The 22,916-nt window shown below is 51.5% G+C and overlaps 2 protein-coding genes across 4 annotated transcripts in view; one reads left to right on the top strand and one right to left on the bottom strand.

Annotated features, from left to right (window-relative positions):
- Positions 1-1,603: 1,603 nt before the first annotated feature.
- Positions 1,604-6,558, bottom strand: MON1A (MON1 homolog A, secretory trafficking associated). The gene is made up of 6 exons (XM_054280924.1): positions 6,408-6,558; positions 5,038-5,179; positions 4,337-4,804; positions 3,412-4,177; positions 3,169-3,316; positions 1,604-2,734 (listed from the first exon to the last, which is right to left on the bottom strand). The coding sequence occupies exons 2-6, from the start codon at positions 5,162-5,164 to the stop codon at positions 2,594-2,596; spliced, it is 1,650 nt and encodes a 549-aa protein (XP_054136899.1). The 5' UTR covers positions 5,165-5,179; positions 6,408-6,558; the 3' UTR covers positions 1,604-2,593.
- Positions 6,559-6,748: 190 nt separating this feature from the next.
- The window catches only part of RBM6 (RNA binding motif protein 6), a 58,012-nt gene continuing 41,844 nt past the window's right edge, over positions 6,749-22,916 (top strand). For 2 of the 3 annotated variants that reach the window (XM_054281267.1, XM_054281264.1), the window contains exons 1-5: positions 6,749-6,808; positions 11,061-11,170; positions 13,345-14,686; positions 15,446-15,535; positions 16,531-16,600. In XM_054281267.1, coding sequence (XP_054137242.1) covers positions 11,127-11,170; positions 13,345-14,686; positions 15,446-15,535; positions 16,531-16,600 — 1,546 coding nt within the window. In that variant the 5' untranslated portion in view covers positions 6,749-6,808; positions 11,061-11,126. The remainder of the gene's footprint in view (positions 6,809-11,060; positions 11,171-13,344; positions 14,687-15,445; positions 15,536-16,530; positions 16,601-22,916) is intronic. The other variant, XM_054281265.1, reaches the window with a different exon arrangement.

The following is a 22,916-nucleotide window of genomic DNA, read 5'->3' as shown; positions in this document are numbered from 1 at the left end:
CTGCGGGACTAGGACAAGGCCCCCGCCAGCCTCCCGGGAACGGGACCCCGAACTACTCCCGGCCTCCACCCCCGGCCCCACCGCAGCTCACCAGGTCCGGGATCTCCACGGGCTCCGGCTGCCCCTGCCCCATCCGTCCTGTCCGGTCCGGTCCGATCCGAGCGGTGCCGGGCGGCAGGGCGCGCACCTGGGCGCTGCCGTGCCGTGCGGTGCCGCGCCGTGCCGGGACAGGGCGGAGCGGGGCCGGGACGGAGCAGGCGAGGCGGGACGGGACGGGGCGGGACGGGATGGGCGGGTCCCGCCGCCCGGGGCTCCCCGAGGGCCGGCACCGGCACACGCAGCCCGGGGGTGTGCGGGGGAACGAGGAGATCGGGGCACCGCTGGGCACTCCCGGGGAGAGGCACGGCTGGGCGCGGTGCCCGAGAGGGGCACGGCTGTGAGTCGGGGCCGCTGATCGGAGCACGGGCGCAGGGCTGGCGCTCTGCCTCGCTGCAGGTCCGGGGGGCCGTCGGGGGTTCCCCGTGGCTGGGAGGTGGCTGCCAGCAGCATCCCTGCGTACGAGTGGGGTCCTGCATGCCAGTACCCTGTAGCCCCTCGGCCGCAGCCCCCAGCCCGCTGCCACAGGGACAGCTGACACCCCGACACTTGGAATGGAAATTGCCGCTTCCCCGCGGCAGCACCACGTTCGCTGCTCGCTTCCAGGCCAACAGGGCACCTCAGGGTGCGGCAGGCTCAGCACCAGAGCTCCCAGCTGGGAGAAAAGAGCAGGGCTGGGGGAGCCACAGCTTTGCTAGGGCAGCTGTGAGGGTTATTTCTGTTGTGCCCATTCTGTGTCTTATGTCCCTTTCCTCCCTGTCTGCCTGCAGTGGCAGGAGGTGCCAGCACCTCTGGGAGTGACTGCTGTTCGTAGGGATGTGGGAAGATTCTTTACATCCCGATCCACGCATGGATTTGCCCTCAGAGGCTGGGCCGTGAACCCCAGCTTTGCACGTGGACCTCTCCTCCAGGTGAGCGGGGCGCCGGGGACTTTGGTCCCAGGAGGGGCTGAGCCTGCCGAAAGTGCCCTGTGCCTGCCGCCGGGCCAGCCCCGGCCCCCAGGCTCCCGCCCCGCGTTGTGCAAGGCCCGGCAGTTCCGCTGGCTCCGGGCCTTACCCAAGAGCTCCTTCCTCCGACTGCGCCTCTCGGTTTCGACATGAGCTGGCCGGGGCCAGCTCAGCCCGGGGATTTTGCCGCTCCCAATCTCCAGTCAGCGCCGCCTCCTGCCAGCACAACCCCGGCAGCCCCGCACCGCTCCCCGGCAGCTTTCCTGGCTCCCAGCGGATCCCCGGGGCTGGACTGCACTGTACCAAACTTGGAGTAAACTTCCCGCCCAGCTTGGTCATCCCCCCACTCCAGTGAACATACAGGAATGCGACAAGACTCAACTTAGGGTCCAGATAATGTTTATGAGCAAAGACAAGCGATTACACTCTGGCAGGAGCATAAATACAGGAGCAGATCCCTGTGCTAGCCCTGCCGGATCCTTCCCAGTTCCCTGTGTGCCAGGGTGTCACCCTGCTGGCTCTGCCCCTCCTCTGACATCTATTCCAGCGCTACTCAGCCTCAAGACATGGAGTTGGGCTGTTCACAGGTGCTCAGCCCCACACCAGTGCCTGGGGTGGCCAGGGAGGTGCAGGAAGCTCAGTAGCTGGCTCGAGGGGCTGGATTTGGGGGACAGGTGCTCCCGTGCCAAGGAGAAAACTCTTTATGGGCTGGGGAGCTCCATGGCCCTGTACTGGGGGGGGTCTCCAAGGAGATGTGCTTGAGCTGCCCCTTCAGGATCCACAACCCACAGCCAGAACCACGAGCCCACAAGCAGCCTGACAAACACCTCGGCACCTTGGCTCTCTGGAGCTGCCCTGTGTCCCTGTGGTGAGGTGGGCAGGACCCTGCTGACCCACCCTGCCTGCCAGCATCCCCAGGGACAGACACCCTTTTCACAGCCACAGTGGGAAGGGTCCAGGCTCATACAGATGCCAGGGGGGCAAACCCACTCTGGGGCTGCAGAGGCTCCTTGGCACTTGGGGGGTCCAGATCCCCCAAGGCAGGGAGAGGAGCAGTGTGTGCCCCAGGCCAGCCCTGTCCCTTGCCGGGACAGTGTCACCTGCCATCTGCAGGCACAGCAACATAGGGCTCCCCTGAGTGCTGCCACATCTCCCCTGGGGACCCCCACCCTTGGCACAGCCACAGGATGTCAGAGAAGGGAGGTGCCAGGCACAGGGAGCACTCTGCTCCCCTCTAGTAACCTGGGGTACCAGCAGCCCCACTCCAGGACCCTCACAACAAACGATGGAGCTGAGGACTGTGGAGGAAGAGCAGGACCCCCAGCTGGGGCACTGCCTGCAGCTGAGAGAAAGTCCTGTTCATCCCCTTCCCTTTCCTGTGCACCCCATCTCTACCAACCAGGCTGGACAGTCCTGCAGGTGGGGTTTCCCTGTGCTCTGGGGTCCCACCATGCCCTCTCCCCTGGACACACAGCCCGGGAATCCCTGGGAATGGGCTCCCCAGCACAGCGGGGGCTCTCCCAGCTGCCTCCATGCCCTGGGTGATGCCCTCAGTACGTCTGGGGCGTGAGGATGAAGAGTCGGTCTTCCTCCTTGCGGATCCACTTCATGAGCTTGTTGACAGCATTGATGGCGCCGGCCTTGGTCCCCAGGGGACTGTAGCACACGTAGAGCTCAAAGGCATTGGTTACCTGGGAGAAGGACAGGACACGTGCTGGGACCAGGACTGTGCCCCACCTGGGGCTGGCACTCCTTCTTCCCGCCATGGGCTACCAGCAGTGGGCAGAGGGGCTCCAGTGCAGGGACACAAAGTGGCAGTGGGGTATCCTAAATGGGTGGCATCTTGTTTGCTCAGAAGTGGGAGAACCAAACCCTGGGGTTTGCCCCACAGTGGGTTTTTCAACAGGGCATGGCACAGCCCTTGGTGCTGGAATTCACCAGCTCCCACTGCTACCCCTGCCTGTCCCTCCCTCCCACAGGGGCAAGCTCACTCTCAAAAGGACCATGCATAGGCTGGGGTCCTCCCTGGGGGGCACGGAGCTGGTGCTGTGCAGCGTTACCACCCCCTTTCCCCACCCTGCAGGACCACAAAAGACAGGCTCACCAAACCCACCAACGGCCTTACCCACGCCAGGAGGTTCTCGCGGGGGCCTGTGAAATAGATGTTCTTCAGGGGCCGTGAGGAGTTGTGGGCCCGACTGTGCAGGTACTGGTAAAGCCCCAAGAGCCTCTCCTTCTCCTCCTCCTGCACGTAGGGAGCCTCAATCTCGGGGCTGCAGGAACACAGCACCCCATTAACCCAATGGAGAAGGGGCTTGGCCCGTGCCACGTGCCACGGCCTTGGCCCAGCGCTTCCCCAAGGCCTCACCTGGTGAAGAGCCCGGAGCTCTTGGACTTGTAGATGAAGTGCCGGAGGTCGGGGATGCCCACCTGGGCGACGCTGTAGAAGGGGGTGCGCAGGGCCTCGTGCAGAGCGTGCTGCACCCCCCGCCGCCGCAGCCGCTCCTGGAAGCGCCGCTTGCAGTCGGACACGGTGAAGAAGTCCTCACGGTCAGTGGAGACCAGCAGCAGGCACAGGTCCATCTCCTGCTCCAGGTAGGAGATGTGGGCGTGGAAGAAACCGCTGGAGTTGAACTTAGGGAGGCAAATGGGAGTCCAGGCTTCGCCCTCCCGGAAAGAGGAAGAAGAGCTGATGAGGTTAAAGAGCAGATGGAGGTCAATGGGGTGAAGGAACTGATCCTTCTTCCTCACGAGAGACACCAGCTGGTTCCCAGACAGCAGAATGGAAAACACCAGGCTCTTGGCCTTGGCCTGCTGCAGGCTGCTGTTGACAGCGTCCCGGACGCTGGCGGCCAGGGGCAGGCAGCGCACGGCGCCCATCAGGAAGCTGGGGTCGTGGGCCATGAGGTCCAGCAGGTTGTCGGTGATGCGCTCGGAGCCAGCCAGGAGCCGGCGCAGGTCATAGTTCTGCTTCTGCTGGAAGATGTGGTTGAGCTGGGTCCAGGTGAGCAGGCTCAGAATCTGGTAGTAGATGTAGAGCAGCTCGTGGGCAATCTCCTGCTCCGACTGCCGGGTGCGTGCCACTGCCACCAGCACCAGCGGGCTCCTTCGTACGAAGACCACCTTGTAGCCATCTGCTTGGGAGGGAGCGCCCGGGGGGCAGACCTGTGAGCCTGGCTCCCCAGGGCTACAGCCAGGCTGCAGCCTCTCCCCCCAGCAACCCCAGGGACAGATGGCATGGCCCACGGTGGCATGGCCGTGACCCCCCCATCCCCTTCCCCCCGGGGCAGTACCTGCATGGATGGACCGGATGGCGTTTTTCTCGGCCTCCAGGAAGGACACCAGGGCCATCATGACGCCCATGGTGCTGGACAGGGCCTCCTCAGAGCCATAGCGGGAGTACACAGGCTTGCCCGCCTCGCTCAGCACGAAGACGTGCTTCCGGTGCGAGCGCCAGGCGTCCATGGTCACGTCCTCCTCCTCCTTCCCCGACAGCACCGAGTCGCGCCGGGCGGTCTGCGGGGATGGCTCCAGCTTCCCCTCCTTGCCCGCCCTCATCTCCTCGTCCAGGTCGAGGGCCATGCCCGTGAGCTGCGTGCTCAGCTCGCTGAAGTCCTTGCTGATCTGCTCCATGCTGCTCTGCTCGGCCGGCTCCCCCCGCCTCTCCTCTGGGCTCCGCGCCGCGGCCGCCCCGTCCTCAGGACTGGTCAGGTCCTCGTAGGAGCGGGTGTGCACGAACATGGCTCCCTCCTGGCCCGCCCCTGGGAACAGCGGCCGTGCAGCATCCATCCGTCCACGTGTCCCCCACGTGGGGGAAGGATGCAGAGGGGACCTGTCTCCCCTCCCCATCCCACAGCACCCAGTGGGTGCAGGTCCTGCTGGTGATGAGTGGGCCCCTCTCCCCCTGCCCACAGGGCTGTGGAGGTCCCAGCTCACATGAAGAACTGCTCCTTCCCCCCCCTTGCCTCCCCCCTTGGTGAGCTGTGCTCCATACCTGGCTCTGTGCCCTGTGCCAGCCCCGGCGTGGGGCTCTCGGACCTCTCTGTGTGCTGCCCATCTCCTAGCGCCAGGGACCCATTGGGCACTTCCCAGCTTTTCTTCTTATGGACATCTGCAGCCATTCCTCGGGGCAGGACCTGCATGTGACCCACAGTGTCAGCCCTGTGTCCCCTCACTTTCAAAGCAGGCCCTGAACTGCTCTGCTCTCCAGCGGGGCCAGGCCAGCACCCGTGGCCCAATCCCGCTGGCTCAGCAGGCAGCTCCGAGCCCTGGTGAGATGTCAGGAAAGCTGCTCTAATCCAGCAGGATTTCCTCTCTCACGCAGCCCCAGCTCTTTCCAGGCCCTGGCCACGGCACCTTTCATCCAGGCTTGGCCCCGATTTCCCCTGTGAAAGCTGCTCAGGCTCCCTGCACAGCGAGGGGGAAGGGCCACGGCCCTGGATGGGTCCTGTCCCCACACCTGAGATCCCAGAGGCCTCGTGTTTGCAAAGGGAGGGGTTTATGACCCTCCTGGGACCGGGTTAGGTGGCTGCCATGGGACGAGGCTGGTGACACTCCTTGTGAGCTGGCACATTTGGCATCAGCCCAGGAGCTGGGTGCCCTCTCCAGCAGAGGCCATGCCTCCAGCCTGCTCCTTCCTCCCTTCCCTGGGGGAAAACCAGCTCAAAAGTGAGCACAAGCGAAAGCAACAGGAGGCAGGCTGGTGAGGAGCCTGTACCTCTGAACCTGGCTGCTGGGGAAGCTCATGGAGCCCGGGCTCTGCTCTGTGCCCCAGCACACCTCCTGCTCCCAAATCCAATCCCACTAACGCTGCACCTGGGGGAGCCAGACCAAAGTCCTGTGACAGCCCTGAGTGGATCAGGGCCCTGTCCTTACCTGGGGGAGCTCATGCAGCCCCCAGCCCCAAACCTGTGACAGCCCTGGAGCGTGTTGGGGAACTGGCTCAAAGTTCCTTTGACTTTGGAGTCAAAGCTCTGTCGTCCCCTGGGGAGCTAAATCCTCACCCCACAGTGGAGAGCACTGGGGAACAGATAAGGGCTCTGTCCTCATCCGGGGGAGCCTGTGCCAGCCCTGGAGAGTGCCAGGGAGCTTTCTGGGACCCCCTCTGCACCTGGGGGAGCCAGACCCCCCACTAAAATCCTGTGACAGCCCCAGAGCGTGCTGGGGAGTGGATCGGGGCCCCGTCCTCACCTTTCCTCCTCACCCTGCTGACCTTCCCGTGGGCGGGACTCACCCCAGGACTCTCCCGGCCCAGCACGGACCCACCCCGACCCTTCCCCCTCCGGCGCTGAGGTGTCACCGCTCCTCAGCCCCGGCACGACCCAGGCCCAGGACCCCCCTTAATGACAGCGCGCAGGGACCCACCTCCGCGGCTCCTCCCGGGGCCGCCCTGCAGCCCCCCGGGCACAGCCTAGGCGGGTCGGAAAAGGGCTCGGAGCCGGCGGCGGGCGGTCACCTCCCGCCCTACCGCCGGTCCCGGCCCCGACCGCGGCGACACCCCCGCCATCGCGGCGACCCGCCGTGGGGCATCATGGGAGTTGTAGGCGGTGCGGTCCAAAGGGGATCATAGGAGTTGTAGTCCGTGAGCCCCAAGGACACGGCTAAAAAGGGGCGGCAGGAACCGCGTGATAGAGACTACAATTCCCAGCATCCTCTGGGTGCCCGAGCGGGAGGAGGGAACCGGAAGTTCCGGGTTCTCGCCGTGGCGGCCGTGGGGCCTGTGCGAGGCGGGAGCGGCGGAGCAGGAGGAGGAAGAGGAGGAGTAGGTGATGAGGGTCTCTCGGGAGATAAAGGGGATCGCCTGGGATAATGGGGATCTCGCTCAGTGGGGTGGGAGGATCAAAGAGTGTCCCGAGGGGCTCCCGGGGTGGGCTTGCCCGGGGTAGAGGAGGGCAGGCTGCGGAATCCATGAGGCGGGGGGGTCGTGTGTGTGTATGTTTGTTTTGGGTCACCCGTGGCTCGGGAACAGAGTGAGGCTGGGCCGGCCCGCTGCGGGCGTGAGGCAGCAGGAACTGGCGCTGTGGGCCCGCAGCTGCGTGCTGTGGGCTCGGTGTCCATCAGAACCCCACGCCCTGCTGGGATGTGGTTTTGGGTTGGGATGCTCGGCCCCTGGCTCAGGATACGATGTCCCACACGGAGGTGTTGGCGCCTGCCACGTGTGTATCGCTGACAGCAGCTGTGGTGTTTGTGGCTATCTCAGTGTTGTTCTGAGGCCCTGATCAAGCTTAGGGCCTTTTTGCACCAGGTCACATGTGTGTCCACCTCGGAATGCTTGTGGTTGTAGAAGGGCTGGACCGAAGTGGGCTGGATTCGTGCTGGGATGCAGAGGGATCTGATGGGAGCTGTGTGTTAGTGGATTTAATCCCAAGTGATGGGCTAAACGAGATTTTGGGCTGTGAGTAAAGCCTTAGGTGGAGGCAGGATGTGGTCTGGCTCTGGTGGAGGCCACGTAAGGCGGTGATCAGGAACGGCTGGAAGTGATGGCAGTGACCTCCCGTGCTCTGATTTTAAAACAATTGAGAGGCTGCGGTTGCTGCTGTTGTGTGATGTTACTTTTGACAATGCTGCTGAAGATGAAATTCACTTTTCTGTCCTGGCAGGGTGTTTGTGGTGTGAGTCTTTCCCAACATCCACTGGTTGGGAACAATTTGTGAAGTCCTTTGAGACAAACAAGGTCAGGATAGTAATGGGGTGGGGTGTGTGTTAGGAATTCACCCAATTGTCTCTAATACATGTTTTTAGAAGCATCATACAGATGAAAAGTATACACATCCTTTTTTTAAAATGAAAATCCTCCAGCCTGACACCTATGAGAGCCAAAATGGTTCCCTCTCCCTTCACTTCCACATGTCAGTGACCTGCTTTTGATATTTTTCTGAATTAGAGATCTCTATCTAACATTGGCTGTAACTGCCTTTCTTGGCTACTTGAAGTTTCTGTAGCTTTGGGGAATGGTTTTTTCTTGTACCTCCTGCAGAACTTAGGTTTCACAGAGGCCTTTTCCTTTCTTCAGCCTTACAAAAACTTTACTGAGTACAGAAAGTTGTTCCACAGCAAACTGCTTCCTCTGCTCTCGTGTGTAGTTCTGTGTTTGATTTCCTCATGCTCTATAAATACCAAGTCTTGGCAAAATCTGTTTGGAGAGAAGCTCTGAATATCAGAGTATTTTTCTGAAAATAGCACCCAGTCTGTCACCAATTACCCTTCTCTCCCCCATATTTGGGAAAAAGGTGTGAAGCTGGGTGTAAATTGGTGAGGAGACACTTGAGGGCTGTGCTGGCCCCTTGACAGATGCCTTTATTTAGTCCTCAAGAAGACCAGTTGCTTAGTCTGGTTCAGCTGCACAATCCCCATGATCAAAGCCATTATTTTCCCATAGCAGGATATAAATTGGAAAAAGAGCTCCAAGAGTTTGCTGTCAGGCTTGGCACGTGCAGATTGGGAAGTGGAGTCAGGAGCCTCCCCAGGGGTGTCTGGGGAAGCCCTGGGGAGGGCAGGGGCACAGTCCTGAGGAAGCCATTGGGTGTGATGCCAGGGAGCATCCGGAGCTCCACCAGCCTCCCCTGGGAGGGCTGTGTGGCCAGGAGTCATTGGAGGAACTAAAACCACAAAGGAGCTTCTCCTTTAGTTGTGCCCTCTGTATCTTTGGGGGAGCTGAGGCTTTGCCTCCAGGAGTTAGAGCCAGCTGGGATAGGAGTAGGGAAAGATGATGCATATCTGCCTCCCAAATGTTCAGGGTAATTGTAGCTGCTCATTATTGTCCTAGAGAGCTGTTGCTCTGGGCTCTGCCAGTGACTGGACTGTTTCCAAATCCTCAAACACTTGGTTGTGACCAGAGTATGACAGGACTAATGGGTGCACGGTTCCAAGCACGCAGGTGGCTTTTTGTCACGGTCACTGTTGGCCCGGGGTGTGTTTGGCACGCAGCTTCCCTCGCTCTGACCTGTCTCCCAGCATTTACCTGGGAGCTGGCAGGTGGCAGCTGAGCTGGCAGGTACCAGCCCGTGGCAGAAGGGTGAATCCTCACGATGTCTCATCACGGTGTGCTTTTTTTGGAGCAGTTGTAGCAGGGTGTACCTTCAGGAGATCCTGGCCTCGGTGCAAGCCAGGCTAAGACCCTTCTGTCCCTGTCCTGCAGTTTGCTGTCACCTTGGTTAGCGGGCTTGTGTGGTAAAGCGTATCCCTGAAGTGACCTGGGTTAAATATAACTCTCTTGTGAGGGTCATCTGTGGTGCAGACCCAGAAAAGCACGAGCTGGCACAACTCACAGCCGGTGCTTTGCCAGAGGCGCAGGCGGGGAGCGGACCAGGCTGAGTGGGGGCTGTCAGAGCCACTGTTGCTCCCTGTGTTACTGAACCATGACCTCACGCTCCCGGAGGTTGCTGCATGGCCCAGCAGGGCTGTGCCAGGCCTGGTAGCTGTCCAGTGGTATTTTTTTCCTTTTCTGATAATTTGAATATTGTGTCTAAACAGTTTCCAGCTGGCAAGGGATTTTTTTTTTTTTAAGCGTTGGTGAGGTTGTTGATTTTAAGAGAAGTGGAGTGGGGGAGGGAAATCCAGAAGGGAAGAGCAAGAAATGTGAGGTCTGCAGGCTGCAAAAGATCTCGGATGAAAGCACTGGCTGACAACAGAAACCATCTCCCTTTGCCCGCCCTTGCCATGGAGGGGGTGTGGTCTTGGTTCTCTTAGAAAGAGGACTTTTCCTCCTAGAAAGATGGAGGAAATCCTTGGGACCAGGGCAGTTATTTATCAAGAGCCATGTAAAATGTGAGCAGACTGAGTGGCCAATGGAATTAACCTGTTTCCTTGGCAGTGATACTGAGGTGGATGGATCAGTGGTGGTTGCACAGGCTGCCTTCCTCAGCCTCTGCATGCTTGGTTTCTGCCAGAACCTGTTGTCCCTGGCTCCCACCTGAGCCTTCCCTGGTGGGCAGTGGACCCTGGCAAAAGCATGGGCTCTCTTGGCACAGCAGCAGCTCCCTCAGCTCCTTGGCACAGACAGCTGCCAGCAGCAGCACCTGGAATTGCTCCCTGGTGGAAGGTCTGACCTAACCTGCTCTGCTGACCTGCCTGTGCTATGGCAGCGCTGACCTTTGGAAGGCAGAACAAACAGGACTTTGTGTGCCAAGAGCTGCTCCAGCCAGGCCTGGCAGTGACTGTCTGTGCTGTCCTCTGTCCCCTCAGCCACTGGAGGGAAATAATCCCTCTTTGGAGCAGTGTCTAAGCACCAGGTGTCCCAGCCTTGGTCTGGTGGCATGGCAGCCCTCCTGCCTCACTGCAAGCAGGTTTGAGGCCAGCAGGTTGCTATCTCCCTCAGTTTTCTCCATGCTCTGCTGCAGCCTTTTTTTTTCTTTTGGAAAGACGGAAGTACTTCCTATTTCAAGTCCTGGCTTTGGTTATCGCCAGGAAATCCTCACCTTCTCTGCTGGTGGGAGGAAGTGGATGAAATTTTAGATTTCTGTTGAGGCAAGTGTTACTTGCGTCACTCTACTTGATGAGGGCAGCGTTGGAGAACAGTGCCTGTCATGATTTATTGGCAAAACCTCCTCTGTTGTCTACATACTTCTGAGGGCAGAGTATCCATGGTAGACCAAGAATGGTGATAATTTCCTTGAACAGCAAAGAGCTTTTGGCAAAATTAGTTTGGATTAAACATTAATTGCAAACTGTTGTTCGGCAGCGGTCCTTGTTGTTTGTAGATGGCGGCATTCTCACTTTTCTAGCTGCACCCTGAATAGTGTCAGACAGCACAGTATGTTGGAAAGCTCTATGTTAATCAAAGCAGATATCAAATTGTTTGCCCACCATATTGACAGTTTGATTTCAGGAGTCATTTGGCACTTACAAATTTGAACATGGAGAAATGCAACACTTGAATTCATTCATGCCTCAGTGTGGTCTTGTATATCTGTGGATCCTGATCAGATGTTATACACACCCCTTCTAACCAGCAATGTTTTTCTCATGTCATGTGTGTTCTTTGCCTTGTGGCTTATCATCATGCTTTTTATTCAACAGGTTGTGGTGTCTGGGTGTTGTTAGAGTGAATTAACCATTTCTGGAAGCCTACCAGCCAAGATCAAAATGTGGGGAGACCATCGACAAGGCAACAGAATGGGGTCTTTTCGGTAAGCACTTCAATGTATGGTTTATTTCAGGAATGTTCTTAAATACAATAAGCCTTGGAAACTCACTGTTTACTGTTTTGGTAGAAGTTATGAGGTCTCTATGGAGCTAGTTGTGATGGCCAAAGAACAGACAAGTTAATTGATGGTTTTTGCATTTCTGTGAAGTTTTAAATTTAGTTTTTAAGCAACAGCTGCTTTTAATATTTCTAGTCCTCCACACCACCTTTTCTAGTGATACTTAGTTTAGCTGTTGTGAGCCAATGTGATGTGCTATATGGCTTTTCGTATTATGTGCTGTTAATGCCTGTAAGAGAAGAAAATAAGTTCAGAAATACTGGCACATTGATTGCACACACAATTTTATTAAAACATTGAGAGTTTAATTCTTTCCATGAGGTTAATAAGTCCATATATCATAGAATCACAGAATGGTTTGATTGGAAGGGACCTTAAAGACCATCATGTTCCAAATCCCTGGTGTGGGCAGGGACACCTTCCACTATCCCAGGCTGCTCCAAGACTGCCCAACATGGCCTTGAGCCCTTCCAGAGATGTGGCATCCTTCACTGGGCATCTGTGCCAAGGCCTCACCATCCTGACAGGGAAGAATTTACTCCTGGTATCCAATCTAAACCCACTCTCTTTCAGTTTAAGCCAATTCCCCATTGTCCTACGACTACATGCACTTGCAAATAGTCTGTATCCCCATATACTCCTTCATAAGGCATTTTTGAATGTCACTGCAACTGTTCTAAAGATTAATATGCAGCTGACCTGTACATCACAATTTTTTTATTAGCTTATGTTCCTCTGGTGGTTACTTGGGACCTGTGTTTGCAAGAGAGTGCTGGCTATAAAAATGAAGCCACCAAAATCTAGAATTTTCCTCTGTTGGGCATCATTCTTTCATCCTTTGCTCATGTGTGCACCTCAGTCCCTTGAAAAGCACCATGATAAAGGAACTGCTCATGGCATGCCTAAGGTTTCTGCTCTAAGAATACTTTAAATAATTGTCTACTGTAATGTGTTGAGAAAGCTGATAAAAATCAATATCCTCCAGAACGTGTAGTAACAGTGTAAATGAGGGATTGTGTCTTGTGATTATATCAATTGTGCTGTTCTAATGATTTTTAAGTGGATTTTATTGGCATCGTTCTTTAATGTATTGGGTGGGGAATGCTAACCTTGATCCAAATTTTAATTGCTGTTCTACATGGTGGTGAAATGGACCGTGTGCCTTAGGAAATCTGTGTATGCTTTGATTAATCTTGGTGAGTGATTCTGTAGTGAAACTCAGAGTACAACATGACTTACTGTAGTTGCTAAGGAAATGTCCACTGCTTTGGGTAGCATTTGGTGTTATTTTAAAATGTGCTGATACTGTATCATTCTGTTTTTTAAAAAATGTATTAGAGCCTTGCTTAGGTGAAAAATCAGATAGTTCCAGCCCACAAAAAAAAAAAAAAAAAAAAAGCCCCATTGGATTTTGAACTCTCTTAAGAGGAAAATTCTTCCTGAGTGTTTTTGTGGAGATGTTGGGAGAACTCATAGCTGTAGTCTTGTGAACTCGGTGTAAGAACGTCTGAGGCACGAGCACAGGGATATCTTGGATGTTGAAGGTTGGCATAGTCCTGTGAGGCACTCTCAGTGAACTGATGGTTTCAGAATTTTCCAGTTTGGACTGCAGCACAAGGAAGCATAAATGAGTCTTTGTAGCATGTCAGTAAAGCCTGTTTGGTAACCTCTGCTTTCATGTGCCTCAGGATGATGTGTTAATTTAGCTGTTTCCATACTGCCCAGAGAGCTTAAGCTCCTGGGCTCCTCACAGGCGTGTGCTGGTGATGCTAATGAACCAACACACCAGCTGCTGGCACCTCAGACAGCTGCAGAGCTGTGTGCAGTGCAGGACTATGTGGATTGCTACCATCATTAACCCATTAATGTTGCAGGTATTCTCTGTTGAGTGCTTCTGGAAATTGTGCTGAAATGGGAGCACCCCAGTTTACTTTCTCACATCTGTCGTATGCTGCCTCATCTTAAACTGCCAAACATCAATATCTTCTGCGGATCTTAGACTGTTACACAGCTCTATAAAAGTTTAGAGAAGAATGTGCTGCTGTGTAGATTTCAGACTCTTAAGCACGTTATGAATAATACTGTCTTTATTTCTACAGTGGGAGCCAAGAAGAAAGGTTTGCTCCCGGGTGGAACAGGGAATATCCTCCTTCCCTTGATAGTCTTGGTCAAGAAAGACACTCTGGCAACTTCTCTGGCAGAAAATCACTTCCTTTTGATATCCAGGGACTCTCAGGCCTCCTCAATCCTCAGTTTGCCAACAGAGAGGAACCTTCTTTCAGCTATGGAGCTAGAGATGGACCACGTAGTGACTTCAGAGGTGGGGATGGGCACCACGATTTCAGGGGCAGGGATTTCCCACCATCTGACTTCCAGGGCAGAGATGAGTCTCAGATGGATTTCAGAGGTAGGGAGCCGCCTCCTTCTGAGTACAGGGGCAGGGATATGTACTCTGGAGACTTCCGGGAGAGAGAAGGGCCCCCCATGGACTTCAGGGCTGGGGATGTTCCCTCAGGGGACTACAGGAACAGGGACACGTTCCGCATGAACTACAGGGACAGGGAAGCGCACAACATGGATTACAGGGGCAGGGAGGAACCTCCCTCAGACTTCAGGGGAAGGGGATCTTATGATTTTGACTTCAGAGGTCGAGATGGGCCTCATTCAGACTTTAGGGCAAGAGACATGTCTGAGTTAGACTACAGGGGCAGAGAACATTCCTATTCAGACTTCAGAAATAGGGATGTACCTGATTTGGACTTCAGGGGCGTGGGCACCTCTGATCTGGACTTCAGAAACAGGAACGCACCATCGTCAGACTTCAGAAATAGACACAGATCCCGATCTGATCAGGACTTTAGGAGCAGAGATGTGGCTCCTCCCATGGACTTTTCAGATAGGGAAATGCCTCCTGTGGATCAAAGCCTTGTAGATTTTAGACACAACCAACCTAATGTACCTTTAGAAGAAAGAGAGGGCTCCGGTTTAAGCACCAGCAAAAGAGATGAGTCTGCACTTAGTCTAGATAGAAATCCCTTTGGTAGTCAAAAAGGAGAATTCCAGCACTCGGAAGCACCAGCCAGAGAAGAGGAATCCCTGGGACTGGGTCTTGAAGATGACACTTCACACAATTTCCAGAATAGCCGTGGACCTCTTCCTACTCTTCAGGATCAAGAGGAGCAACCTCAGACCTTTGCTAACAAGCAGCAGCAACAGCAGCAGCTTTCTGGGGGGGAGCAGCAAAGATCCGATGCTGATCTTGGGTTAAAGGGTGAAGGTGACCTGGATTTCCTTGGGAGGCAAGATACAGACTACAGGAACATGGAATATCGGGATGTGGATCACCGGCTGCCGGGGCATCAAATGTTTGATTATGAACATGGCAAATCCTTTGCAGAAGGAAAACCCAGCAAAGATTCTAGGCCCTATAAGAACCTTCAGGTAGGTGTTTTTGTCAATTGATGTCTCTGTTAAATGTGTGTTGGCCAAAGAATGGGAGGAGTTGGGAAGGGGTCTTCATCCATGTCCAATCACTTCAGTTCTATTCTAATTCACCATCCTTCTCTGAGATCATTCTCTGCTCCAGGTTATTTAATGGGCACCCTTTTTGTCTCAGAAATACTTCCCAAGAGAAGTGCAGTTTAGCAAGTGAGAGTTGCTAAATGTGTAGAACCAGATTTGGTTCAGAAAGTCCCCAGATGGAAAATGGCCAGGCAGAGGGTTTTAGGGGAAGTGGTTACAGATAAATGTATTTTGTTGTTTTGCCCTGGATGTTGCTTATGGGCAGTATCAGAGAGAAGCTCCTGCCTTGGATGGGCCTGTGTATTACTATCTCATATATACTTTGTTTTCCTTCAGAGTTATCTTCTAAACCTGAAGGTAGTGGTAACTACTGAGTTAATAACTTCTATTGAATTTGAATAACTGCTATTGAATTTGAATCTCCCACTGCTGGAAAGCAGAGAGATATGATCTGCCCATTTTGTTTTCCTGGAGCTATATCTTCCTATACAGCTCAGTGAGCATGTGAAGAGCTCCTCCAGAGCTCCCTGAATCTCCAGCAAGGGGTTAAAGCTTTAAATCAGGCTGCTTATGGGCCTTTGCCTTTGAATTTTCCCCTGCTTTATTTTGCTGCTGCTTGTGTATCTTGTGAGCCAGCATCTCTCATTTGTAAACCCATCTTGATTGTGTGAACTCAAGGACCAAGATTACCGGACTTGCCCCAAGTATGTGAAGCCAAGCAAGCTCATTCGACTCGGAGGAGTGCCTGAAACTGCCACAAAGGATGATGTAAGTGGGATGTTTCTCATCCAGAAACTTCTCTTGAGGGTTTCTAAAGTACCACTTTGAAGTCTGGTTAAGGCATATCAGATGGTCTGTCATTTCCCCAGGGGAAAATCCAGATTTAGAAGTCATTGCAATGTTACCTGTTATCTGATTATTCTGGGTTTTTGGGGCTTCTGGAAGTGATGAGTTTTCCTGTGGTTGCATGTGGGGTGTTGATAGCTAGAAGCCTTGACTCCAGACTCTGCAACATGCCTTACTTCATCACTGCTTTATATATACCAAATATTGTTACTACTATTTTGGGCTCAGAAGACAAGTAGTGTCTGAGCGAACTTGTTTGTTCTTAGTTACTTGAAATTGCTTAAATGAGATCTTACAAAGATGGAAAAGATATCTGCTGTTCCTGCTGATTTTAGTAAAAAATACCCATAAAATGATGTAGGCTACATGGTGAAAGTAGCTCAATTTCCTATGAATTAGGACTTCAGTTTTGGGGTTTTTGTTTATTTGGTGAAGGTTCCAGGCATGAGAACCCCTACATGCAGCAGTTTTTGCTAGGGCTAGCTGTAGTGATCATCTTCTGGGGCTTGATAAAGGAGAACTCACAAGAGAACTTTGTCCTTCAGAGGATGATAAGACCCAGAACAGTTGCTCTTGTACTTTGATTTTCTTAAAGGCAGTAGGACATCTTTGACCTTAAATAAGGATCTGATCTGAGTCTGGCTGAAAGCAGTGTAATAAACCTTTGAATAGTTGAATTGAGGTGTAAATGGTGCTCACTTCTTCAAACAAAACCCAAAAATACTTTGAAAACTCAGTAACAATTCTCAGGTACGGCTGGAACTTAATTCTCAGGTACTGCTGGAAAGTGTGTCAGTTTGTAACAGCCTTAACCTAGAAAGAACAGAACTCTTGGAGAGACAGAAATGTGCATTGGCAAGTACCTTGGGTTTGGAGGTTTGATTTTGGAGATGAAGTGGATCTTGTTTTTCCTGTAGATCCTCAACGCTTTCCGAGGGCCTGATGGGACACCTGTGAAGGACCTGCGACTGAAAGATTACAGCTCAGGTGAGGATGCTTTTCCAGTGCTTCTAGTTCAAGGTGACAACAGGGTATTTTTTACACCAATATCCTCTTAGGCAATTTGGTTAAAGTCTTACATTCCCTAATTGCAGGTATTTTTTAATGAAAATACCCTGTGAGTTTTGTAGTTTGTCCTCTTGGCCTCAAAATTGATGGGTGTACTACTCACTGCTGCCTCAGAGGTAAAGCATGTGTCCAGCTGCCTCTGGAGAGGTGTAGGAGCAGCAGGAAAAGCACTAAGGCTCTTCTAGGAGCTATCAAGAGTAAAGCCATGGGACAGCAGGTTAATTTTTCCATAATTTTTTTTTTCTTTAACTATTACTAAATCCTTTTGGAATGTTCTAAATCTTGTTTCTGAGGTGGTCTTACTGTGGAACAAATGCTGCACAAATAGTGTCCTCAGGAAACCTGTTCCATCCTAACATTTCTCCTTCAGTAACCTGAAACTGGTGCCCTGCTTAGGTACGAAGACAGGTTAAATAAAAAGACAAAGTAAGTTTTATAAGCAGATATCCAAATACTGGGTCTGGATGTTCTTCCTCATTCAAAGAATAAAGTTCTGCTGTACTTCTGATCAGTGTGTATAGGATTCTGAAGAAAGAAATATTTTACAAGGCTGCTTTATGAAAGAGTTGTACTGGAACAAAGATGTGCGATGGTAGGAAGGGTGAGTCCTGGGGATTGGTGTGGATCATGCTAGTAGGAAATACCTGGAAACTGGTATTTTATTTTAATTTCATTTTTAAACCTAGGAGAGCAGAGGCTTCTACGTTCATCAGTGCTTTTTCATATTTTCAGTATGAGTTGTACGTGAAGCAGCTGGAATTCAGCTGGTGTCAATACATTATGTAAAGGCTTCCAATGTGTTGAGAAACTGGGGCAGTGGGGTATTTGTGTATTTTTGCTTCTGGAAGCTGTCAAAGGAGATTTCACAACCTTCTCAGGAACCTTTGAACTAAAGAACATCCCTGTGTCACGTAATCTGGCCTAACAAGCAGGGCTTAAGGGGCACAGTTAGTATTTCTTGCTTCCTTCCCTCTTTTCTAAGCATATTTCAGTGTTGCTGTCGTCACCCACACAGCACTGACTGCAACACAATAATTGCAACACGCTCCTTTCTTGCCTGTGCTGATGAGATTTGTCAGTTGTTTTGGTTTTTTTTCCCCTTCTGAAACATGTCACTTCAGTAATAAATAAATTGAACTGAAAATTTCTTTGTAAGTCTCTTCCCATGTACGTTATTAGGACTTACTGCCCTCATTAGAGAGCTGCTGTTTCTTCCTTCCCCTTCCCTGTTTCAAAGGCTGCTGAGGATGAGACTCAGTGTCTGAAGTTATGTGCACAGGCTCCGGTATCTGCGGGTGCTCACATGTGATGCGAGGGCTGCAGTTTTCTGCTGTCTCTCCAAAAGCTGCATTCTGTTCCAGGCTGTCTCTTCAGCTACAAAGTTGGCTTTTTAAAAAGTTTTTCTGGCAATTGTGGGGGGGTAAAGAATGAAGTTAAAATTAGCTGGTGTTTTATGAGCTGTGTAAAGCTGTTGTTTAACCCTGTCCAGTCAACATCAGTCATTTAAGCGGCGTAGCTTTGTTCCAGGTTACGTGGAGGCTCCCAAGTCTTTGTTCTGCATTGTGTCCTGAGGCTGCATTTAAACAGCTCTCTGATCCTTCTTGCACAAGATGGATGTGTCTAGGGCAATAAAAGCTTCCTGCATTGTGTACACTTGTTTTAGAAATTGGGTAACTAGAAGCTGTAGTAAAATTAATCCAGCTTTCCACATTGGCTCCTCCTAGAGAACTGTATTGATTTAATATTAACTTCTGGAAAGCTAAACCTCTGAAACTAGAGGCCAGTCATGGGCTGAACAATGCTTTTATGATGGGGTGTGTGTGTAAATATCCATAAGAATGAAAAGCAAACCTTTAGGATTACTGATGTCTCTGGGATACACCTGCACTGCTGTATGGGCTCGGTGGGACAATGGCAGCCTGGTTCAGAGGAGCACGTGCTAAGCCAGTCTGAGTGGGTTGTATATTTTTAAATGCTGTCCAGAAATGTTAAAAATAACATTAATCATGAGTATGCATGTTGAGTGTGTTTGAGAGAAGAATGCCTGCAGCTGTGGGGGGAACAATAACAGCCGTAACAAATAACACGCAATTAACTCAAAATAAGTGAGGTTTGGATCAGTTTCTCAAAAAGATAACGCTTATCATAAAGCTTATCTCAGCAGCTTCAGTGTAATGATTCCACTGTATGATCTTCTACAAGACTCTTTCTGGTTTGGGGAAAAAGATATGGTTGATTTTTCTTGGAAAAAGCAGCTCAATTTCTTTATAAAGCCCCTTTTTTTACATACCCTGTATGTGCGAAGGAAAGTCTATTTTCACAGAAGGCTGTGCTGAGAATGGAACTCTGTTCTTAATATACCTGGTGTGATTTTGGTATGCATTCAAGCTGTTGATTCTTTAGATTATTTTGTCTCTGAAGCCCACAAACTGAAATGATGGCTAGATTTTAAACAAGGCAGTGAGAGACCTTAAGAAGTGGCATAGTAATTCTATTTAAATCAAAGAGGCAGATATTTACAATGATAAAATGTCAAAGTCAGACTTTATAGTATTACCCTAAAAGACATTAACTTGTAATTTCCATCAGTTAGATTTTTGAGTCGATGCCTGTACATTCAGACTGAAGTGCCAAATCCATTTTTGGGGGGAGGAGGGCTTCTTCTAGTGTGATGTATATGCCTTGGCAGAAATAACTATATTAAATCTTTCAGCTTGCGTTCTCAAGTGTGTTTGGTTATGTCTGTCCAATTAACCTTTGCAAAGAACAAACCTTGAGGTGATTGTGGAGCCTTCTCAAGGACTATCAGCTGCTTTGGTGTGCAGGGTGTCCTGGAGCCTTGTGTGGAGGCAGAGCATGGATGTCCCACTGCTCCTGTAGATGCCTGTGGTGATGACTTGTCAGCAGCTCTCTGGGAAGGGGTTGTGAGCTCCCCTGTCCCATCTGAAGGTGCTTGTCTCTGCTTGCTGGGCTTTCATGTGGCTTTACACTGTGGTGTCCCCTCCCTGGAGGTGTTGGTGCAGTGTGTGACAGCACTGGCTGCTCATGGAATGGGGTCTCTCTTCCTCCTTTTACTGTCCATGCTCCTGCCTCAGTGCTGACTGCCAGGAACTTGAAGCTGACACCTTTGACCTTTGAGGAGTCTAACATGAACACACCTTGCCCTGGTTTTGATTTTGATCATATTTTAAACTTATCTCCTGCCTGAATCTCATAAGGCTTTATTTCTACTTCCCTGAGTAATGTCAGACATAAGCCTGAGATCTCATCTTGAGGGTCTGATATGCACAGAGCTCTGGCTGAGTCACTCACATGTGCCCTGGAGAAGGAAGCACGTGGAGCCAGCCTTATCTTAAAGGGCTGCTTATCTTAAAGGACACTGCAGTGGTGTCCAGAGTAATAAGTGAAAGCACAAGCCACAGTGAGCCTTCTGTTCAATTTGTTCTCCTGCATGCAGCATGCAGTGGGACAAGCTTGGAACATGTGTTTTCCAACCAGGATTCGTGTTAGTGTTGGTACCAGCAGCTGTGAAAGCTGTTCAGGGAAAGTGAGCCTGAGAAATGGCTGGCAGCCCACAAGACTTTTCTAGCTCACTCCATAAGCCCATCTGGGGAACTGAGAAGAATTTTTGCTGGGCTGGGAGAGCCTGGTAGAGACTGGACTGTCTCACTAGGGTGGAGAGGAGCTCTGAAGTAGACCTGGAGGGACCAGGTGAGCTGGATTCTAGTCAAGAGGAATTGTGACATTAACCCCAGCCCCTTTATGTACTCTAAATTAGTGCAGCAGTTCAAAAATTGGGAGATTTGGGGTTTTAACCCTGTTTTGACCCTTGCAAATACTCACTTTTGAACCCTGGGTGTGTATGTGGGAACACAATGCAGCACCCCTGAGGAACAAAGCACCTGTGGAACAGGAATGCCTGGAGCAGGTAGAACAGCAGTAATGCCTGGGGCCAGAGCCATGTCCACATGGACACAGGTGGCTCCTGCTGAAGGACAGGCTCCTTCCTGTGCTGAAGGACCACCCAAGAAATGTAGTGTCTCCTGGAAACATGAGCTGCTTTATGGCAGCTGCCTGCTCCATTTTGAAAAGCTTTTGTTTTAGCAAGTATTATTGCCACTAAATGTACTTTACTGCTTGCTCGGCCTCCTTCTTGCCCTAGCATTCATGTTCTGTTTGATTTGTCCAGGCCAGCCCCTTATGTGGTGCTTGGAACTGCTTCCCTTATCCCTCCCTGTGTTAAACTTAAAATTGCCTTGGCCAAGTCCTACAAGAAACTGGATTATCTTGCTTGTTCTCTCTAAGCTCTGCCGCATTGGTGCCCTGTTAAATATTAATAAGCCCCTTAGATAAATCTTTAAAAGGTGCTGCTTTTTTTTCCCCCTTCCAAGTGCAGTCTATCTTGTATATCACAACAGTGAATCATTGGTTTCAGGGATATATCAGGAAGCCTTTGGAATTCAGAATTGTATTTTTCAGTGTTCTATTTTGCTAAAACTCATAATCTAAGAGTCCAGAAGTTTCCAGCTCGTAATGGAAAAATTGGTGCAGGTCTTTTTTTTCAAATTGGTGCATCTCTCCTCAGCAGGGATAAGTTCTCCATTTTCCATGGCTGGAGTGCATTCCAAGGCAGTGATATCACCTTTCCCTTGAGGCAGACCTGGCTGTGCATTTGTCAGGCCCACATATAACGGGGTTTTAGCTTCCTTGCTGTGGGTGGTGTTTGGGTAGGGCAGCTCTTGGAGGCCAGAAATGCTGGCAAGATGCTGCTCCTGCCACAGGTGCCATCGTGCTGCAGCTCTCAGCTTTAGGTGGGACTGGAGAGGTGAGCTGCTCCTCTGCAGGGGGAGGGAGTGTTTCTGGAACTGTGCCAAACAGAAAAAACATTTTTGTTTCCTTTCTTTAGTGATGCAGTGCCCAGGGGGGAACCCTTCCAAAGGGTGGGTTTGTGGTGAGCTGGTGGCTTCCCCATATAGAGGGCTTGGCCCCAGCTCTCTGGACTTAGATGAGGTGCCACAAGGACTTGGGTTCTTGGGTTTGGTACCAGCACACGCTGTGGGTTGCTGTGGGATGGCTCTAGCACATGCTGTGGTGCAGAGGGGCATCTGGCCTGTTGTGCTAATTGTACAGAGGGCAGCTTGGCTCACCATCAAGGCTGGTGCTGATGCACCACAGGATGAAGAATCTCCTGTTGTTGTGCTTGGTGCTTTGCACAGTGGTGGTTGTGTGGCTCACTCTGCAGCATCAGCCATGACTCAGGCATGCAGAGCTCAGGCACTTGCTGAGAGCTGAGGTGACCATCCCTGAGCTCAGGAGATCCTGTAGCACACAAGGAGTTTCCCCTTGAGGTGTGGTCAGATCCCCCAGTGATCAGCAGAGTTCTGCAGGGCTCACCTGCCAGCACTTGTGGAAATATCTTCAGCACTGATCTCCCTGAACCAATTGACTCTAGCTTGTAGCTAGAATAGTGTGCCAAGAACCAAAAAATACACTTAGCTGGAATTAGTCCATGGTCCTCAATAGCAGTCCTTGCCAGTTTTCCCAGCTGTGTGGGCAGTAGGCTTTTGGCTTGCCTTGCTTGGTTTCAGGGCACTAGTGCATTGTCTCTTGGAAGCAAAAGGGATTCTTGCTCCTCTTGCCTTATCTGTGATGTGGTGGCTTGGGAAATAGGAAGTACAAATCTGGTCTAAGTCAGTGTTTGTGATGGTGATCAGCCTTGGTGCAGGGTTATAAGGCCTATTCTGAAAATGCCACAAACACATCCATCCATGAAACATGCTCACAGCCTTTTTGACATGCAGAATTCACTTTTATAAAGGTGCTCATTCCTTTTGCATCTCTGGAGCAAAATTTCAAGGCTTTTTGTACTGACATTACCTTGATTACTTTGTGCTGAGATGCCATGTCATATATCCTGGACACCAGGTTCACATTAGCAGCACTTTAAAACCAAGTTCCTGGGTGGAACATCTTCCCAGGTATGCAGCTCACAGTCCTCTCTCATGGAGTCTAGTGAGGGCCCCAACATTCCTCAGATTCCAGGTTTCTGTACAAACATAATGTGATAGTTTGTCTTTAATAAAACTACAGTGTGTACAGTGTTAGCATTGGGGTTTTTTCTCTCCTCTCCTTTGTGCTGTGTATAAACTGTCCTCCTTGGGCCAAGAAGGGTTGACAGCCATTGGGGCTCTGACTGTAGTAGTTCCTGTACTTTATGGAGCTGCTGGTGTCCACC

The sequence above is a fragment of the Melozone crissalis genome, unplaced genomic scaffold (genome assembly GCF_028551555.1).
Source record: "Melozone crissalis strain CALT ecotype California unplaced genomic scaffold, PUWL_Pcris_2 ptg000029l_1, whole genome shotgun sequence".
Classification (NCBI taxonomy): domain Eukaryota; kingdom Metazoa; phylum Chordata; class Aves; order Passeriformes; family Passerellidae; genus Melozone; species Melozone crissalis.
Note: the sequence above shows the minus strand (reverse complement) of the source record. Positions and strands in the feature narration are given on the sequence as shown.

What these genes read in the sequence shown, in the direction of transcription:
- MON1A (XM_054280924.1), bottom strand. Translation starts at nt 5,164, where the DNA reads ATGGCTGCAGATGTCCATAAGAAGAAAAGCTGGGAAGTGCCCAATGGG. An exon ending in GGCACAGGGCACAGAGCCAG is followed by an intron (nt 4,805 to 5,037) that starts GTATGGAGCACA and finishes CGCTGTTCCCAG; the next exon opens with GGGCGGGCCAGGAGGGAGCC. An exon ending in AGCTCCGGGCTCTTCACCAG is followed by an intron (nt 3,317 to 3,411) that starts GTGAGGCCTTGG and finishes GTGTTCCTGCAG; the next exon opens with CCCCGAGATTGAGGCTCCCT.